Source organism: Solea senegalensis, linkage group LG1 (genome assembly GCF_019176455.1).
Source record: "Solea senegalensis isolate Sse05_10M linkage group LG1, IFAPA_SoseM_1, whole genome shotgun sequence".
NCBI lineage: Eukaryota > Metazoa > Chordata > Actinopteri > Pleuronectiformes > Soleidae > Solea > Solea senegalensis.
Window position 1 is genome coordinate 12,962,933 of NC_058021.1, and position 21,228 is coordinate 12,984,160.

At 40.2% G+C, this 21,228-nt stretch overlaps 2 protein-coding genes and 1 long non-coding RNA gene across 6 annotated transcripts in view; 2 read left to right on the top strand and 1 right to left on the bottom strand.

Moving 5' to 3' along the window:
* Positions 1–6,686, top strand: LOC122767806 (solute carrier family 12 member 9-like). The gene is made up of 14 exons (XM_044023294.1): positions 1–248; positions 997–1,131; positions 1,253–1,390; positions 1,459–1,565; positions 1,835–2,036; positions 2,229–2,336; positions 2,522–2,633; positions 3,114–3,271; positions 3,791–3,873; positions 4,199–4,323; positions 4,441–4,633; positions 4,716–4,890; positions 5,081–5,227; positions 5,311–6,686. Exons 1-14 carry the CDS (start codon positions 89–91, stop codon positions 6,237–6,239), a joined length of 2,772 nt encoding a protein of 923 aa, XP_043879229.1. The 5' UTR covers positions 1–88; the 3' UTR covers positions 6,240–6,686.
* LOC122767815 overlaps positions 5,396–21,228 on the bottom strand; it is an 18,133-nt gene continuing 2,300 nt past the window's right edge. Inside the window, exons 1-4 of one of the 2 annotated variants that reach the window (XR_006360248.1) lie at positions 19,311–19,364; positions 10,887–11,049; positions 5,571–5,801; positions 5,396–5,495 (exon numbers count right to left, since the gene is read on the bottom strand). This is a non-coding gene — a long non-coding RNA (uncharacterized LOC122767815). Of the gene's footprint in view, positions 5,496–5,570; positions 5,802–10,886; positions 11,050–19,310; positions 19,365–21,228 lie in introns of those variants that run through there. The other variant, XR_006360247.1, reaches the window with a different exon arrangement.
* Positions 13,257–21,228, top strand: part of per2 (period circadian clock 2) — a 25,494-nt gene continuing 17,522 nt past the window's right edge. For all 3 annotated transcript variants that reach the window (XM_044023265.1, XM_044023273.1, XM_044023280.1), the window contains exons 1-2: positions 13,257–13,405; positions 19,226–19,790. In XM_044023265.1, the coding sequence (XP_043879200.1) occupies positions 19,342–19,790 (449 nt within the window). In that variant the 5' untranslated portion in view covers positions 13,257–13,405; positions 19,226–19,341. The remainder of the gene's footprint in view (positions 13,406–19,225; positions 19,791–21,228) is intronic.

The following is a 21,228-nucleotide window of genomic DNA, read 5'->3' on the forward strand; positions in this document are numbered from 1 at the left end:
GAAGCTTGCCACATTCTCTGGTCTGACAATGCTGGTTAAATGACACATAGTTATCTCCAAAGCTGCTACAGACTAAATCGTGTTCGCAATGTCAGAAAAGACTCCTCTCCTTCATTACCGACTCGGCAAACATGGACAGACCAAAGCGACCAAGGAGGACAACCCGGTCCAAAAGCTCGGTGTGGTGTTCGGAGTGGTTACACCGACTCTACTGTCCATGTTCAGCGTTGTTGTGTTTCTGCGAGTGGGTGAGTGAAAGAAAGAAAGAATGAAAGAAAGCGATGGCAAAACAACAACAACAACAACAACAACTACTACACACAAATATAGAATAACAGCACCATTAATTCAAAGGACCCATGCTTACAACTGGTGACAATGTTAACCAAACAATCCAGAAGTTGTTATTGAGCCTATTCATTAATAGCCGCAACCAGCAATTATACTTTCCCTTACTGATAAACATATATATATATGTGTGTATATATATATATATACATACATACATATATATATATATATATATATATATATATGTGTGTGTGTGTGTGTGTGTGTATATATATATATATATATATATATATATATATATATATATATATATATACAAAAAATTATTGTTTTGTCTGCTAAACATAATAACAATAACCAACAACAATTTGTTTCTAATCTCTGGGTTTAGGTTAAATACAAATGTAATTTCACTTTAAAACTCACTTGTATAAACTACATAAATTGCTTGTTTTTCTCATGTTCTGATTCATTTCATCTGACCATGAAGTACATTAGACTTTCTCACATTATTAACACTAACGTGGGGATCTGGAAGTGATAACAATGTCCTGATCATTGACCCATCGTTTACTTTCTGAATGATGCTGCTCACATTCAATCAGGGTCAAAAGCATCACCTTTTTTTTTTTTCCTAAACAGTGATTGTGTTTGTAGTGATTTGGGTTACATTATAAATAAAGTATTGTCTCCTTCCTCATGCAGGATTTGTAGTGGGTCAAGCAGGACTCTATCAGTCTGTTGCCATGTTCCTGGTGGCCTATTTAATTATCACAATGACTGTGCTCTCTGTGTGTGCGATCTCTACAAATGGGGCTTTAGACGCTGGAGGTGCCTACTGTATCCTTTGCTGCCTGTGATTTAAGCGTCACTATTGACACACAAATTATGTCTCTGCGCCTTCTCCGTTTACATTTCAGTCTCTGGAGCCACATTTAAATTCCTAAACTGTGATTCCCAGACATGATCAGCCGAGCTCTGGGTCCAGAGTTTGGTGGCAGCATTGGTATCATGTTTTTCTTTGCGAACGTGTGTGGCAGTGCTCTCTATGTTTTGGGTCTGGTTGAGGCTATCATGGCTACATTTGGCATCCCAGAAGGTAAGGTCAGGCATCCAGGCATGCAACTGTGTGTTTGTTATGTTAAATTGTCCTTTTTTTCCCCCCAGAAAATGCTGCAGCTGTCTTGGGTCTAACTCAGGTGTTGCCTTCAGGATACTGGTGGTCTGTGCTTTACGGCACTGTCCTTCTCTTTCTGTGTTTCATTGTCTGCTTGGTGAGATCAGGTCACACTTTTCATCATACTTTACACATTATAAAAAGAAAGTGGGCTGCAATTCAATTAAGCCACACAATCAAAAAAAAAAAAACCCGTCAGATTGAGTTTTGTCCTTAAAGATAAAGATCCACAGTCCTTTTCAAATTAAAATGAGAATAATGATGTGGAAATTCCCCGATATCGTGAATCCTATCGCAATTAGCTATTTATTCAAAATCGTTCAGCCCTACCACAAATGCATCAAAGCGCTGTTGTTGTCATGACAGGTGGGAGCCCACATCTATGCCAAAGCTGCGTTTGTCATTTTCATCATCGTCACGACAGTCCTGGTGTCCATCTTCATTAGTTTCTTCGTTGTTCAGCCGTTTGTGGTGATTCTGCCAGATACCTCAGCTCTGAACAGCACCGGTCAGAGGTCTGCCAATTTTACTGGGTTCCACCTCCACACCCTGAAGAACAACCTAGGATGTAAGTGATACTGTTTGTTTGTGCCGTCAAATGTGAAGGATTTTTCTTTAAAGTTGTATCAGCTCCGGGCCTGGTCTTGCTGCCGAAGACTGCACCACAGTGAATTATTGATCTGAATATAGATCCCTGCTTGTACAGATTAACCTTTTATGTGTATGAATAATAAAAACCTTTTCCTGTCTCTCTTTCTAGCCAGTTACACGTTAGACTACACCACGGAAGTCACAATGACTTTTGCCACCGTGTTTGCTGTCATGTTCAATGGTTGCACAGGAATCATGGCTGGCTCCAACATGTCGGGTAAGTTGGTGGTAACAAAATAACAGAAATAAATACATTTTGCCAAGAGAGGGTCATTCTTTCTGGCTATAAGCTACTACACAAATTAAAAATACACTGATAGACGGGTGACAAATGGTGCAAACCTTGGTGTGAGAAGGCTGACCCTTGCCTCAGTGCTTTTATTTCTCTGCTGTGTTTTGCAGGCGACTTGAAAAACCCGAGCTATTCCATCCCAAGAGGAACACTTGCAGCCGTCCTTATAACTTTCATCACCTACAATCTGCTGAGTCTGCTGGCTGCCTGGTCATGTGACCGGTAAGACTCGCATTATGCCAACAGAGTCAAAGACCCTTCAATGGACTTGTCATAGATAATGTAATCAAATGCATTTGTGTCTTATTACCTGAAGTGATTATATATCAGATATGTACAACAGCGACCTTTAGCGTTTAAAGTGGTTACTGCAATCCCAGTTTTTTAAAGCATTGCAGGGATGTGGTTGCCAGATTTTTCCAAAAATATAGAAATAAATCAATGTAATGTTACCCTCCATTACGCCGTACCCATGCTATTTCATTTTTTTATTTTTTTATTTTTTAGCATTGAACCTCGTCGCTTAATTTTAGTATAACAGACACAGATTTAAAGAACAATAATGAATGTAGTGGCTGCACAGTTATCAGTGAAGCATCATTTGTCTTAATATAACACATTTCTCACATATATTACCATAAGAGTTAGTTTTCTTTTGTACATGTTACTTGATTAGGATCATGCTTTATTCCCTGTTCTCAGTCACCTACTCCAAAGAGACTACAGTTTCCTGGGAGATATCAATATATGGCCGCCCATGGTAAAAATTGGCATTTACTCCTCCGCTATATCTGCTGCCATGAGTAACCTGATAGGAGCCTCCAGGATCCTGTACGCTTTGTCCAAAGACAACCTTTTTGGTGAGATTCGTAATCATGTGTCCTGATGCCAAATTTTAAGAATGTGTTGTCGTTTCAAAAGTACGAGCCAAATGTTCCTAGTGTCAGGCTCTAGCTGGCATGGCCCCTTCATTAAAAGTGCATGCATATTTAGGTCAGGATCAGGTCTAAATGGTTGATTCACTGTATGTGACAGCATGCAGGTTTTCTGACAGCCAGTGCTCTGCTGAGCCCAGTCAACATTTGATTATTCAGCCTTTTGTTGGCAGAAGCGTTCATCTCAAATGTGACAAACTGACCCTTGTTAATTTCATCATGTCTTGTTTTCCCAGTGGAGGCATTTGAATTTGGAAAGTATCGTTTGACAACAGATGGCTTGCTCTGTTGACTTTCTCAGAAAGAGCTAGAGAGGGAGAGGAAAAAAAAAAAAGAATCCTTTCATGTGTTTGGCTCAAGTGCAGGATGATTCACTTGTTTATTTGATTTGATAAAATGAGCAACGTGAGACTTTGCTTCTGTTAACATTATAAATCTGTACAGGTGGTGTCCTGGCTCTTGTGAGGAAAACTTCTCAGAGTGGGAATCCCTGGGCCTCAGTGCTTGTCTCGTGGTTGCTTGTACAGGTACAATATTAACCTGGATACAGTCTTTTCTTCTTACTGCCAGCCAGGTAATGTCAGTTCGTCCTCCCCTTGAACTCAACCCTTGCCTGGTCATGTGCATATGTTTGATCAGTGACTTAAATAAAGCCAAAATCCTACCTTGTGTGTCTTGTGAAAAGATCGTTTAGCCAGCATCTAAACGTTTTGTTTTTCAATTGTGTATTCAATTTAAAACAAACTGAGGAGGACATTTTGGCACATTGCTCACCGTCTCATCTTTAGAACCTTTTTGGTTTTCTTTGAATGTGCTATAAGCCAAGTGACTCTTCTTTATTTTTACCACTAGTTGGTGCTGTTTGCAGGTAAATTGAACACCATAGCTGGTATTGTAACCATCTTCTTCTTGTTGGTCTATGCTGCTGTGAACCTGGCCTGTTTGGCTCTTGAATGTGCTTCTGCACCAAACTTCAGGTAAAGTGTATGATAACTTACTGTTGTGTGGAGTGTTTTTTCCTACAAAGCTTATTGTTTAAAGGTAATATTCTTTTCATATTCCATTTTTTCTTCTTCTTCTTTTTTTTAATTTAGACCCTCATTTCGGTGGTTTACCTGGCATACCTGCACACTGGGCATTCTTGGCTGCCTGGTCATGATGTTCATGATCAATGCTATTTATGCCTTTGCCAGCATAGCCTTTATGCTCCTGCTCTTGATGCTTATCCATTACTTTGGTCCCATCAGCAACTGGGGTTACATCAGCCAGGCTCTCATCTTCCACCAGGTAAGTCAGTCTCACATCAAAAGAAGTTATGTGAATGTTTCCATTAACAGCATCATAAGCATCCCATCTCTGATTCACGCAGGTACGCAAGTACCTGTTAATGTTGGATGTGCGTAAAGACCACGTAAAGTTCTGGAGGCCCCAGGTGCTGTTGATGGTGGCAAATCCTCGCAGCTCTATAGGTCTCATGACTTTCATTAATGACTTGAAGAAGAGTGGCCTCTATGTGCTGGGACATGTAAAGCTGGGTTTACTAGGTGAGAAACTTGTACTAATCCCCAGCTATTGAGCTATTGAGTGTGTTGTGGCTGTTTGTTGTTGACTGACTGCTTTTGATGGGACCAACAACATTGGCAAATTCAAAATTGAACTGTTTTAGCAGTGATATTAAAAATTAACCATTAATGCTGCCCTTGAAGGAATGAAACCATTTTCTTTTTCGTGCAGATGGGTTGCCCTCTGATCCTTTGCAGAGCCGTTATGACTCCTGGCTGTCTCTTGTGGATCATCTCAACATCAAGGCTTTTGTCAACCTTACCCTGGCCGACTCTGTTCGACGTGGAGTTCAGAACCTGCTTTTCATTACAGGATTTGGTAGGCAAGTTTATCTTGGTTACGATAAACACGTGCAAACCTTTAAAGTTCTTATGCAAAATGCATGTTTAATAATTATCCAGGTGGAATGAGGCCAAACACCATCGTCCTGGGTTTCTACGATGACTGCACCCCTCAGGACCTCCTCCAAGATAAAATTCTTATGTCCATCGGCTCTGGTTTGGATACAGTCTGTATAACCAAAGATCCCAGAGAGCAGCGGTCCCCCTTTTTCCCCAGTGTGCGGGTTTCTGGGGAAAGCAAAGACCTAAAGGAAGAGGAATATGCGTCAGTAATTTCAGATGCTGTAAAAATGGGGAAGAATGTGACACTGGCTCGTTACTTCAACCAGTTCAGCCGAGAGGACGTTTTGGGAAAAAAGGTTTCAGATCAGAAAAGCCTGATGAGCCCCTTTGTTGATGTGTGGCCTCTGAATCTGCTCCAACCAGACAGCCATGGCTACGTTGACATTTGCTCACTGTTCCTGCTGCAGCTGGCCTGCGTGCTTCAAGAGACGCGTGCATGGAAACAGGCAAGACTCCGCCTCTTCCTTTGTGTGGAGGCTGGTTGCAGTCTGCAGGAGGAGGAGGAGAAGAAGCTCAGAAAGATGCTAAAAGAGCTGAGGATCTCAGCCCAGGTGCAGATGGTGGCTTGGGACCAGGTGGTAGCGCTGCACTGGCGGAGACGAGAAGGGAAAGAGAGAGGGATTTTGGTTTCGTCTGCACAGAATGAGGAAAGGATGGAGAGAGAAGAAGCTAAGAAGGAAGATGACATCAAAGTGTTTCCCAATAACGCTGCTCTGCTTACAGATGAATACATCTCTGCTGTCAACAATCTGATTTTGCAAAACGGAACCCCTACACCTGCCGTGCGCTTCCTGTATTTGCCCCGCCCACCCGCAGACACAAGCCTTTACAGTGCTTACCTTCACCAGCTGGATCTGTTGAGTCGAGACCTCGGCCCGACATTGCTCATTCATGGAGTCACTCCTGTGGTCACTACTGATCTTTAGATATCGATCTCTGTAACTCATCGACCATCCTAATCACACATTGGTAATCCATGGAAGTGTCTCTAACCACCACTCCTTCATAGTATCAGACATGGGACTGAGATCAGAAAGTCATACCCAAATTCACTATCTATAGAGCTAATGTTTTTCTTTAGGTCCGTAAGATTTGAACACCATGTTCACTCAGATAGTCAAATATGCACATTTTGTGACATGAAAGGAGGAAATGTTTGTAGCAGACCTCTCCCCTCAGTTAAAGCTGGTAGGAGACGATATTTGTCTTTCTTGTGTTTAAATACGGTTACATCATGAGCACAGAGCTTAATCATTGAGATGTTTGTTTGTATTAATGGAAAAATAAATTGAACTGTGCTACATCTTTATTTCTGACTTCTCATTCAGCTTTTGTGAGTAGTGATCAGTAAATGCTTTGAATACAACCCTCTGCGAACAATACCCCACATTTATACTCGGTGTGTGTTGGACCACACTTGCAGATAACGGTGAATCACAGACACTGATCATGACAAAGCACTCTATCAAAATGAATTTATCCATTTGGAAGATTGGCTATCTTCAAACAGCAGAGGGCAGTGTAGGCCCAGTCTCATGGCTGCTGTAACTGCTGGTGTCCTTCACAGTAGGTTAATCTTATCACAGGCTTTCTGTATTCTAAACCAGCTGCCACTGATTCATTCAAACCCTGCTGATCTTGAAATTATATTGTGTGTGTGTGTGTGTGCGTGTACATATATGGGCATACATGTGTACCTATATGGGAAAACACATGTGTGTATAGATATGTATTTGTGTGTATATATAAAAATGTGAATTAAACCTGTAGTTATAAGGCTTGTGCAAAGCTGACATTACTATTTATAACAGAAAATTCTTTATACTCTGCAGCTATATGATTGTTCCACGTCATTTTATGCAGAAGAGGTCTAATGTGCACAATAATAAAACAGATAAAAGCAGTGTATTCAGGGCAACAAAAGGTCAACAGAGGGGTCTGTGGATGCTGAAGTGATCTGAACGATTTAAACTGAAAGAGTGACTTATCGTTCAGTGACCTTTACAATCAAGGAAAAGAGCTGAAGATAAATCTGTATGTAGAACAGGCACATACTCCTGATTGAGTTGTATCCAGGCCTCATTAGAGCATTGCTTACAAACTACCTGAATGACACGGCGAGGTATTTGGTACAGGATATGTGTGGTTGGCAATGGCGAGGCTGTACTCGTCATCAATGGCGTATGTCACGTTTGGTTTGAGAAAAATCCACTTGCTCGAGGAAGATTGACACCCACGTCCACAGCACAAGCTGCATGTGGGAGGGAGCGTGGTCACAGGTGTACGCACATCAGAGTCTACGTGCTATTAAAAGGTTATTAGCTTCACAGATATTGAAGAAAATGGGCATCAGAGATTTAATGGACGAAATGTCTCTCCTGACGTCGCCCACATAGACACATTTTACAAATCCAAACTTGGAGAGATGGAAGTAGTGAATCATTTCCGATTGCTGATTGCTAGTAAAAAATTCGCTGATGCAGGGAAGACCTAATGAAATGTGACTTATAAGTCGGTGCCCTACTTAGCTTGTATTGTATTAAAGGGGAGTGAGTAAAAGTGGTAAAATATGCATCAAGATGTGAAAGTAATTTTTTTGGTCAAAAAGCTGAACTGAAAAATCAGTATCCCTTTAAAGTTAATCAATAATGACTATGTGGAATATACTGTATGTAATGAGCATGTAGGCATTTGTGGATGTAGCTAAACCAGATATTATGAAGAGCTGATCCACCTCAGTTGCATTTTGGCCCCGACTGCACCTGGATTTACTCTTGAATGATAGTCTAATTAATACTTTACTGAATAAATCAACTGCTATTCTAATCTTTGATTGACTTGATTTCTCTGCTTTTTAAAAGGGAATATTTTCTAGTTTCTTTGCTATGTTCCATCTATGAAAGAAAATGTGATATCTTTTGATTCTGGACAAGACAAGGTTTTGGGGAAACTATGACCTAATTTATTTATGATGACAACTAATCATTTAATTGAGAAAACGATCAACATTTTGAAATGTTCCTGTCCCACTCTTTGATTTGATGCTTGCACTCCACTTTATATAGTCAAATATATCAGCTTTCATCTATTTATAAAGAACTAATGACGATGCAGTCGTTCAATAGTGGTGATAAACTGTTCGATTTAAACTTCTGATTGATGCAGTCCGGTGTATACGTCACATTTCCGGCAGAATACGGAGGTTTTTTTTTGTAGGAAGCACTTACACCCGCCTACGTGACACTGACAAACTGCATGTGGGAGGGAGTGTGTTCACACTACAGTGAGGCAGTCGCTTCTATCTGCTTTCTATAAATGGATACCACATTAACTGTCACGCACACAACCCAGCTGCCTGCTGAAATACAATGGTTCTGAACAAAGAAGATGTATAAAGATGTTGCACTGACACACAATATTTTCTCTATGGGTGTCACTAGTGAGGGATCACCTGAATCACTTCTGAGCAACTTTTTTTTTTTTTATCCACTAACCAAAGATGTTCAGTTAAATGTCACAAAACAGCAAAGAAACCAGAACATAATCACATTTAAGAAGCTGGGAGCTTTTTTTTTTACAGATAAAAAAAGATTAATTCACTTCTGATTAATGAATGATTAATTTAGTCATCAAATAAGAATGGAGTAATAGCTGTACAGAGGGAGACTTACTGCATGTGCTTTGCCTTCAATAAATAAAATAACCTTATCATTGAAACTAATACAATAGGCTTCTGCAGCTCTGCTCGACTTTGTGAACAACAAATTTGACTTTTAATCCAGCTGTTACAGCTGTTTGGGTCACATTTGTTGAAAGGATTATGCTCCACTTGAGACTGTACACCGTAATTAAAGTGTTTGAGTGGGATGGCGAAGACAGTTTTATAGTATTACTGAATGTCAGGCCAATTCTATAAGCAAGAAGAGAAAGGGCCTGTGTCCATTAAAGCTGTTCTGTGAAGCTTCAGAACTGGTGAATCATTACAAATAATCGTCCATGAGACAAAATGGAGAGCTGACCATTCGTGAGCGACTGAAACACACTCAAAGCTGTTGCTGAGGAGACCTGCAGAGAGTCTTTTGTTCTGAAATCCGTAGTGTGGGAATCTGCTTGCTTGGATTTCAAATAGTAACTCTGCTCATGCTTTAATTTGCCAAAGTTCTCACACGTCCCAGATTTCAGCTATTATGGCCAAATGTGACGTATTTCACACACGCTGTACAGTATACAATTAAACACAAAGAATCTAGTTAACGTCCTTCAGGCACTCGAGATTCTGTTTTTGTCACATAGTGTCAAAGGCTATTTTCTGAGCTGCTGAATGACCAAGCACAAAGTGAATGTTGAGAGAAATCAAAATGTCAACTCTGCCATATGACATCAGTCTACTCCGAAAAGTACTCAGAAAATCCAATATTGTTTAGAAGGTCTGTGGGCTTTTTTTTTCTTCTTTTTTCTGGCAGGAGACAAATCTGTCCTGCATGTTTGTTTGTTGTTCAGTCCACCCACATGCTCCATTACCTCCAAATAATTGACTACGCAATCACTGTCAGCCACATAGAGATGAATTTTCCTTAAACAGAATCCATTGCCCCCATGACGTTCAAACCTTGTTTATTTATTGTATTTCCGTCACTGCTGTGTCATTTGTATCAACAATTAGTTACTGATGTAACCAAGCAAGATTGTACTATGGTCAAAGATGTTTAGCAGTATATTTGTAATTTCAAAATATTGTCTTTATTTCTGCTATTGTTAAATTTAGGTGTTTTTTTTATTGTATGCACAACCTTTACATATGCATTTATCTATAGTGTTAAGATCCCATTGTCCAGCACATAATTACCTCTACCTTACTTGTCTTTGAGCAGCATAACTCTAAAAGTTAAGGACTGTTTTTTTAAATATACCGGGCATGGTATGGCACAAGGAACTAATTGTTAAATGTGTTGGTAATGATCTGGATTCATTTTTTTTTTACATTCAGGGGATGTATATGGGGAAAAAAGCAGCCTTGGCAGAGTGAATTTTCTAGTTTTGCTATGGAGTTAGGATGTTACATTTCATAATCATAACTATACTTTAATTTATAATAATTTGTCTAGCTCTTTTCATAACAGCAAAACACAAAATAGTGACAGTCAAAATAGTTCAAACATTAAGATAACAGTGTCATTGAAATGATGAAAAAAATCTTTTGAAAAGAGATTCTAACACTAATAGAGAATGGTAATTGCTATTCAAGCTTTGCAAGTATAACAACAAATGTGAACATCTCTGCATAAGACATGTTTGTGTGCAGTATTTTATTACATAGGCATGTCAAATGGTGGAATGACCAAAAAGGTGTCCTTTTTATTACGCAGCAGGTAAATCATTTGTATTTCTATACGATTCCATGAAAGAGTTTTATTTCTGTGTATGTGGAAGACACATACAAATTATTAATTCCAAATTATTTTGTACGTCAGTACAGCATTTATCCAACCCTGAATGTGTGAGTAGAAGAGGAGGATGTGACTGAGGTTGTGTCTAGGGCCACACATGCTTGGCATGCTCATCTTTCCTCTCACCTTTTTTCCCCTTGCATTGGCTCCACCCAGAGCACATGGCAAACCGCACCAACCAAAACTGGCTTTGTTCCTTCTGCCATCTGGTGTTCCTTGTCTTCCATATGTGAAAACTTGTTTTTCTGTGAGGACGATAATATACTTCTGGTCCGTCTGTTGACGCACTCTGGACACGGAACAAAGACAACAACCATTGTGAATGACTGCGAAAAAACTGCTTTGTTCCAGCCAGCCGAAAGACAGACAGACAGACAGACAGGCAGGCAGGCAGACAGATAGATAGACAGACAGACAGATAAGTCATGCACATATATAATTTCTCACAATTATGAGAGCATGAAAAACGTGATCTGAGTTATCTCTACCAATGGTGTCTCTTCCCAGAACAGATGGTAAGACAGCATCACAGCACCTATGTGTGAACAGAGGTATTATATATGTAAATATTTTACTGGTGTGTAAGAATGGAAATATCAAAATCATTTGGTCACATGTGAATGTGTATGTTGACGTGTATTTGTCCTAAAATAGATTGGCAACCTGTTTAGGGTGTTACCCCTCGCCCATGTGAGCTGTGAAACAATCCAGCCCCTTATGACTCATTAATATTTGATATATGAGTGTAGTGGAAGGTGTCGAGGATGTTAATTCAATTATTGAGCTCACACTCACCGGCCAGTGGTTGTATTAGTTACTGTTGCCTTTCTTTCTTTTAGAACCAGTCTGTGCACCACACATCAACTTGTTGAGATGATGCAGGTGCATCTGAACATCTGAGCATCATTTCAAACAACAAAATGTCCTTTGAGCATCATGTGGATACTACAGTACATGCCACAAAGCACAAATCTTCAAGGTTTTATGTATTGAAAATATTTTTATTGAATCCGCCCTCGCCCCTTTTGTCTTCTCTGCTTTTGTGCAATCTCAGGGACTGCAGCCACCCTCTGTTTTCAGAGTTTAAATTGGTGCAGTCTGGCTACAGATTCAACCTGCCCAGATGCAGGAAAAATACACTGAGAGAATAGAGTAGAAAAAGAAATTTCTGCAGCGACAACAGAGACGGGCTCGGTGTGTAGCGGTCTGACCGTGTCATTCAAAAACAGAAGAAATGTCACACTCTGTAAACGGCACAGCAATAAAACAGTAAAACAAAGAATGATTTCAAGCTTATTATTGTTGTTTTGGGTGCAGGTATTGTTGACATGGTCCAGACTAAACTCTACCACTAGGGGGACTTTAGACTGACTGTACAGCAGAACTCATAATCATGCAAAAACATTCAGGTGCATTAATAAAAAGTGTGCAATTGTGTCCAACTACAATTGCAACTGCTAATGCTTAATACACTATATTACATAATGGCAAATACAAAATATAACAAGAAAATAGGCAAATAAAAAGTTTTATTTTAAAAATAAGATACTGCTGTAATGTACAAGACACACTTATAATAGAAAGTAGTGATAAAGTGCAGCGGCACAGAGAGGAGCCACTCTAGCTCCACCCATACCATACTATTACTCTGGTACCCCAAGGGAAAGTACCGGCTATTCCTACTTGAAACACAATAAAATAAGTACATTATCACCTGAACAGCTTTTGTTGTCTGTTTTGGCCAAAACAAGAGGATTCCACAGCCAGAACACACTCTGTCATCTGCACTTGTTATGAAATTGGTGAACACATGTGTTGCCTGCCTACCTGCTTGGTTTGTGCAACCGGTTATATATGACTATGGATGTAAACAGCACAATTTACTGCCAAAATGGCATAACTTTTGCTGCATGATTGTCTGATTGACTGTGTTGGGCCTCATATAGTTTTGGGCCGCCTCTGGTGAAACATTGCCCTAACTTTTTAATGTAAGGTCAGATGACAGTAAATTAAATAATGCTCAGACTCAAAGACACATTGTGTTATATCACATTTTTACGAGGGACTTGTCTAATGTCTGCGCCAGGCAGTTCAAACCGCACTGACCATACACACACACACACACACTTGTATAAGAGTTTAGATAACAGTCGGCGCTGCTGAGCCGCCACGAGCCAACCATTTGCATCGTTTCATTCACCGGCAGCTGCGTCGGAGTGATTTGATCCCGCCCCTCTCATGCCGCCGGTGGCCGTGGGTTTCCACGTGAAAGTAGTGACACCCTTATGTAAAAAAAAAAAAAGAGACAGCATTCAGACCAGTGGCAGCGCAAACCGGCTATTACTGTGCCCGCCCACGTGAAGGCATGAAGCACCGACTGGCTCAAAGCGCCGTGACGCAGTGACTGACAGCTCTTCGAGCCAATGGGCGCAGAGCTGGGGAGGCGCTTAGGGATAGTGTTGGAAATGAGGTCAGTGTCTGCCGGAGAGTAAGAGGACAGATTCCCCCGTGTAAGGGAACTTCAGTGGGAGAGAGCGGAATCAAACCCGAACCTGGAACCGGCAGCGGCTTCAGTGACGGTCACCTCCACAACCAACGCTTCATTAACTCCACACTTTGCAACAGAGGCGCCGCTTTTACGTGAGGTTGGTAGAGTTTTACTCGTTATTTACTCTAGTTTAGGCTGTTTTATGTAACCCTAGCTGTACAACGAAGACGGAGACGTCAACACAGTGAACGAGCTCTGCTTTCTCTGAGTTTTTCTTATCATGATGCTGCGTGGACGTGAAGCGCGAAAGCGGCATAACTGTGTCAGTGCAGCGAGAGAGTGAGTGAGAGGGTCAATCCTGGTCACTGGACTGCAGCCCTGCGCACAGGACGTGACAGCAGCGCTACACCACTTATATTAACACAGTTACATATGATCATATAATCTGATACTATATCACGATGCTGCTGAGCTGAGAGTGGTCTCGCTCCGCACGCTGTCACATGTTCAGCCTTACATAAAGAATGCATTACTGCAGCAGCACAAGTTCACATGCTGCCTGTCACACTGTTGACTGTTTTTTTTTACATTCAATATAAGGTATATATGTAACTATCCTAAATTAACATAACAACATATACATCTCTCTCAGAATTGTGTATTTGTCACAGTGACAGAGATATCTGAACAGATAAAAAGTTGCAGATATTTCTCAAATCAAAAGATGTCTAATATGATGCATAGAATGTATCAGAGTGCATATAATCCTCAGTTGTCTGTATTCATGCTAATTATCAGTATTATTTATGTAAGTTTGCACCCCCCTGAAACTTGATAAATGCTGAGATGTGCTATGTTTTGTGTGTTTTATATAGATTTTATATAATCTTATACAGAGTTACATCTAAGTGTTCTGCAGTGTAGATTGGGGAGGCAGAGCCAAGTGTCTTCCAATAAATGTTAATTCAGGTTAAGCAATTTGTGCATCAGTTGTTATCAATAAGCAAATATTATAATATTGCCAAGTAATTAATAAACATACAAGGAATTTGCTTTGGTACTTTGTTGCATGAGAAACCACAATACAACATAGAGACAACACATTATATAAAGGAAATTTAAATATATTTGGCTACAGAATGGAACATTGTGTTATGTACCAATCTGTGTTGATGATTATTTCTTGTGATGAGGCGCATGCATTTTTTTCTGCAGTTGTGTTTAACAGCCATGCCACAAATGTGGATATGCCTACATCATTTCCTTGAATGACTGGAAAAAGGGACACATGGTGGCGTAGTGGCTAGCACTGTTGCCCCACAGCAAAATGGTCACCGGTTAGAATCTCGGTTGGACCGAGGGCCTTTCTGTGTGATGCTTGTTCTCCGCGTTTGCAAGTGGGTTCTCTCCAGGCACTCCCACTGTCCAAAAAATGTTAATTTAATTGAAGATTATTTGTTGGATGTTGGTTTCCTATGTTTGCGCTGTAATGGACTCCCAAACTATCCAGGGTTTAGCCCACTTTTCGCCCCATGTAAGCTGAGATTGGCTCTAGCTCCCCCTTGTGGTACTTCAAAGTAAATCCCTGTATGTTGGTTAGCCAGTCTCAAAAATGTTCCCCATTCATGATTATCCTAAATAACTGAAATTCAGCACATGGAACAGATTTTGAATGTTCTCTTGATTTCTCACCCCTAGCATAGACTGAAGGGAGTTTGTCTTTTGTTTTGTTTGTCTTTATTAATGCAAATCGTCACTACCTCATAGGGACATTTGTAAAATCATTAACTGTCCACTAAAAACTCTTGTATTGTGGAAAACTTGTAGGTTATTAAATATTTGACAACATATTATGTTGCAGCAAGTTCGCAAAGAATGGCAGGAGTGAAAACAATATTTAATCACCTCAGCGGATCCTAAAAATACTTGCGTTTGTTTTAAGTTTGGATGATAAGCTTTTATTGGAGGTTTTCCTTGTACATTTATGCATATACTTGATAAACTGATGAACTGATTAATTAAAAATCATGGCACATTGTGTATTTTTACTAGCCACTGGCTCTGGATCCAAATGATTCTCCTGTGTGGCATTTAAATATGATTTTACCCGTAGTCCTTGTCATAAAACTTTTTGAGATGTTAGCATTAGTAACACTGAACTTCATGACATGGAGCATATTGGCTGCACATCTGGGATGGTAAGAGACATTCAGCTTCACCTTTGTGATTCCAATGGGTGGAGAAAATGTTACTGACGTGTGTACAACATGCTTATCTCGCTGCAGCAGTCGCTCTGGGTACAAATGTCCCCACCCACCAGTTTGGCACGCGATATGGTGGCTGCAAATGCCTTTTCCTACTCTGCTTCGGTCAGAGGTTATCTGTGTTTGAATTGGAGTTCTGAGAGCAGATCACGTTGCAGAGCAGTCCGACGTTTGGTATGTCACACTGGATAGCGCCAGATCAGTTTGTGAATGAAATATATGTTTTCTTTTCAGTCCATAGCCACTGTAGAAGACTCTAACTGAACTCTGCGGGTGTTTAAATTGAGGAGAAAACATACCAATCCACACAATGTCGTGTCAGGATTTAGGAAAATGAGAAGCCGTTAGGTGGAAGGAAGGAGTACACTGAGTACATTACAGCTGTTTGTTATGTCAGTGCATATAGATGTAGGTCAATGAGGGAGGAACAAGCTGTAGGTCAGCCTCAGTCATTTCCTCACATGAGATAACTCACAGGCACTTGTTACCTGAAGGGTTGCATATATATATATATCAGTCCAAACTATGTGACTGTACTGATAAGAATCCAGAGAGTACAAACTGCAAACTGAGTATACAGTGAGCAAGTATTTCATAATCTGTTCAGAGACTTGGTGTTGCAACCATCAGTAGTCTAGTGGCCAGATTTCCTCAGCAGAGATGAGATATTAAAGTGTTGAATCAAGACTGTGCTGATGCACATTAGCAAATTTCCACTAGACTAGGAAACCTTTGTTCACTGCCACCTTAAGGACAAATGCAATCAAAGTTACATTTCCAAATGTCCATAATGTCTGAATGGGGTTTTTTCCCCACCAAGGCCAACTGAGCATCATGTTCCCATTAGCCCAAGACGATATCATTAAATTGAATGAATGGGCCTGTGGACAGCATTACATATGTAACCGGTGATCGTGTTGTCCCTTGTTGTGCCTCGTTAGCAACCTGCTGCAGAACGCTGTGCACTCTCGACAGTAAATGTCTGACATTAAAGCCTAAATGGTTCATAATGGTTGTGCAAAAGCATTGGCGTAGAAGACCCCGCGTCAAGCTCCTTGTAACTCAGTCTAATACCATTACACCCCGCCCTGAGTATGCTGTTTCCATAAACACAGAAACGACATATGTATGTTTGTTATGTCATCACATGTTTTCAGTAAATATTTGAGTCATACTGTGCCATCCACAGCCACAGTTCCAATGTCTTGTCTTTTTTGATTTTATAAATTTGAAAAGAAACTGGCATAACGAAATAATGCTTTGACATAAAAATCTTCAAGGTAACAAACTAATTTCAATGTTTTTTCACCCATGACATGACTGAAATTTAGTGTTATAGGTCTAGATATTCAGTCTTTTACTTATACTCTCACCATTTAATTCATGGATGATGACCAAAATGAATACCTCTGAATACCTCTGACTGTCTTCAACCTTTAACACACATGGAGGAATAGCTGTTAAGAGTGTGAACTCTTGAACTTGGTGAAATTCAGCTATGTTGGCACTTGGCAGTCAGCTGTTAAACTTTGGACTACACTTGGAGCAATAATTACTCTATCTGCAGCAGCACCTGCCAAAAAAGGTACGCAGTTAGTGGAGAATATTTGATATATGGGGTTTGAATGATTTGTGTAAAATATCAAATTGCAATTCTTTCAGCATATATTGCAATTTGATTTGTGATCTATAATTTTTAGTCAGACTTCAGTTAAATATTCTTGTACAGATTTAAAACAAGATGGAAGAACTACTGTGTTTATAATGAGATTTTACTCAATTAATCAATTAGTTGCAGAAAAAAGTTAGTAAAATATGCAATGATCAGTCCTTAAATGCTTTGTTTGGTCCACAACACCAGCCAGTTTTCTGTTGTGGAGGAGCAACAAAACGAGAACAGAAGGCTGGTTGCAGAAACAGAAGCCACAGAACTGTTTTTTATTTATTTATATATTAACACTTTAACCCATTAACCCATTAAGTTTGCTCATTGTGTCGTTTCAAATTGTGATTTTTATTTGAAAATGTTGAGTCATAATCTCCCAGGTTGGCAGTGCATTATACTAAATGTAGCGACATAGGACTTTCTATGAGTTTTTTTTTATTTACGTTACTCAGCAAGACACTGCCAAACTCACTGCTCTACAAAGCTCACTCACAGTGGGGCCACTATGTTATGCCACTACATATATGTTCCATTGAACATGCGATGACCCAGTTTTCACAGCTGTAGGAACAAGCGTGTGTGACAGGTCAGTGATAAGCAGCCGGGACAGTGAACTCACTCCTGGCTTCCATCTGGCAGTGGTCCTTTAGATAGGTTGATCATTAATAGACATTTTACTGCAGTCATTGGTTTAGCACAGTAACAGTCAGACAGGCTAAAGTTCTCACTGGAAATCTATATCAAATGATTTCTAGGATGTACTTGCCATGCAGCAAGTAGTGCATTTTGCAGGTGTTCTAATTAAAAAAAAACTGTGTCAATCCATTATGTTTGGTTTTTAACAACAGTGTTAATATGTGCAAACGTTCTACATTTGCACGGCTATTGTTGTTGTGAGGGTTTACATTCATTTAGGACAGTGTGAGAGTCATGGCAGGTAAAAAAAAAACTACGTCACAAATGCTTGTGGTTGTGTGGGCTTTAGTCTAAAGACTTGACTAAATAAACACTTGCACATCACCATGGAGCTTAGGTAAACTGTATTGTTCAGCTGTGTGTCCACAGAAGAGAGAAAAAAAAAAGACTTTCCATGACGCAGAGAATGGCATGTCAGCAGTTAGTCAAGTTATGCCAGGGAAAAAGTCAGCCCAGAAACTATACTCAGATGCTATGTGGCTTTCATATGACTCTATGTTGCCCAGCTCTAGGAATAGTATCTGTATCAGTAATTCAGACCAATGTGTTTGACTTGAGTTAAGTGGAATTTTACTGGAATTCACTGTAGTGCAAAGGTGTCAAGAGTAAAAATACACACCACAGAACAATGGTATAATCACTATAATTCTGTGGCATTATGGACTGAAGCAGAACATTCCTCCAATTGCTTCCATGCATTTCTTTTCAACGTTATATATTAAGTTTTTCCCTCTGATCATGGTTAGTTTCCAGTTTAAACACCTCGCTGTTAATGTTAATGTTCATTTAAACAGCGACACTCGTATTCCGTAGGCTGCTGGATCACCTGGCCACAGAAAAAAGGTCTAACTCCCAGGTATCACCCCATGGTGGAGTACACATAAATGGTGTCAAGGTGTTTTATGATCCTTTTCAAAAGGTTGGAAAAGGTTGTCAGACGGGACATGTCTGCTGATGCTAAAGGCCAAAGTCTCAAACCTTTTTTACTGTACATCAGAGAAGCAACTGCAGGGGTTTGCAGAGGTCAGAACTTTGTGCACGTTTTTGCGTTTTGCATGAATGTGTACGCACATGCAGGTAAATGATTACTAAATGAATATGTGGTTCTGTCTTCCACAAAACCATTAATTTAATTTCCTGTTTGAGCGGCATTAAAATATGCTCCCCGGAGGCATTGTAATTATTCACATAGCTGATTAGTTCATTCACAACAGTCGATATACTTTCATTGCGGCGTGGTAACGCAATAAAATGGATGCTTTGCATTTGTTGGAAATGTAGTAACCTGGTTGTGTTGCTATGTAGTGATTAATTAATTAATTAAATTGTATGCTCTCCCCTTTCTGAACAGATCAATCCACTTTCTTCTACATTCCCTCTTGCAACAGCCTTGTGGGGATGGGGTAATTCTGTTTTTGATCATCAACTTAACTCACCTGGAACAAGCCCAGGACGTCACATTTCCTCATGTCAGACGACTCAGATTCAAAGCCCTACCACTTCCAGATTCTGGAGGACCAGGATGGAGCCGCAGGGTGCAGAGTGTCCACCTCAAGCAGCTCCATGACAAGGGGGGCCTCTGGGTGCAGCTCCATGGCCCAGCTGCACCGGATAGGAGGTTACAGCCAAGGCGGCGCTGAACTTGGCCTCCCCTCAGAGGGCAGTGACAGCAGCAGCCAGGAGCCGTCCGCCACGATGCACAACCATCGCAAAAGCTCCCACTCCCATTTGCTCCCCGAGGAGGACGTGGAGATGAAGAGCAGTGGGTCCAGTGGGAGTGGGACCGAATCACACGGCAATGAAAGTCACGGCAACGGAAGTCACGGTAACGAGAGCAACGGCCATGAGTCGGTGGGCAGCTCCAATGGCACCAGCAAAGACTCCGCCCTGCTGGAGTCCTCAGAAAGCAACAAGAGGTGAGTGGGGTTTGTGGAATGGCGGAAACTTATCTTGTAGATAATCTTTACATATTATCAAACACTGATGTCTCTGAACTGTAAAGGATTGAAAAAAAACAATCACGTCACGCTACAGCTATCAGCGTCGGCTATGTTCGTCAGAGTTGACTAATGAGTGTGGGCCAAGGCTCCAGTGATGGCCATCACAAACTCTTGGCCAGGAAATGCAATTGAAACATTAGTGACTCCACTTCGCTCATATTCGTTTTGTTAGACCATAATAAATGTTTGACCACAAACCAAAAATGAAAAGCTTTTAAATTATGGTGATTACCCTCTCCCTCCTAGCTGGGCACAACCAGTTACATTAATATAAACCCGCCAATATGAAATGCTGTTCATGAAAAACTTTTTTCTGGATAAAGGTCATTTTACATCCAGATAATGTGTTTTTTGTCTTGTACTAATAAGGTGGCCATTTTCTTTGCTGATTTAAGTAGCATCAGCTGCTGTTATTTCCTCCTGTCTTAGTGATATTTCTTTTAACCATATGGGGAACCATGAATGAAAGCCGAGGTTTTGGCTGTCATCCATAGACACTCACTACACTGTTTGAAAAGGTTTCCTGTGTAGATGGTAAAAAAAAAAAGTTCTGATCCATGCCACATTTATCCCCAAACCACATCCGCATTTTAGGCAAGGAAAATATTGTACCTCATGCTTAGAAAAATTAACAAAGAAGAAGAAAATATTACCCCACCAGTTTACAGGGACATGTTCTACCACTGACACATTTGACTTCTTCTTTACACACATTGTACTTTTTTTCTTCAAATGAAATTTGCTAATTACAGTTACTGATTTTTAATTATCTTTGTAATCTGATGACCTTATCCATGTCTGCCCAACCATATTGTTTCTCAAACCACAGACTCAGAACTAACACACACTTTGGACTTGGGCAAATGAAAAAAATGTCCTTTTTCAAATATTTGATGACAATGAATGTGCAGTTGAACATTAAACAGGCCGATACTGTCTATACATAATGAAAAGACACTGGTTGCAGTGTTGGTTCTAGTTTCTCACAGATGTCGATTTTATATCTGGGGTGTCTTTTTATGTTCCTAGTATTTGTGCTGCATGATATTTTAGCCTTGGCGTGTACTCTACAGCACAAGCTGTACCACACTAGACTTGGCTTATGCTTTATTTAGTGTCTACTTGTCAGTGGCAACATGTTAACTACTGTCAGCATGTGGCAACTCTCTGTAACATTTACAGCATACTGTACAGCTCAACTATAGAGAGGAGAAGGAGTTTTATTTTATTTTCTAGTCATGCAAAATATGCTTTTATGCTTGACCATAAAAAGGGAGGAAAGAAATCACTTCTTCTCCCAGTAGGAGGGCTGGATTGATGTCAACTTGGAGGCAAGAATTTGACTTTTTGCTCA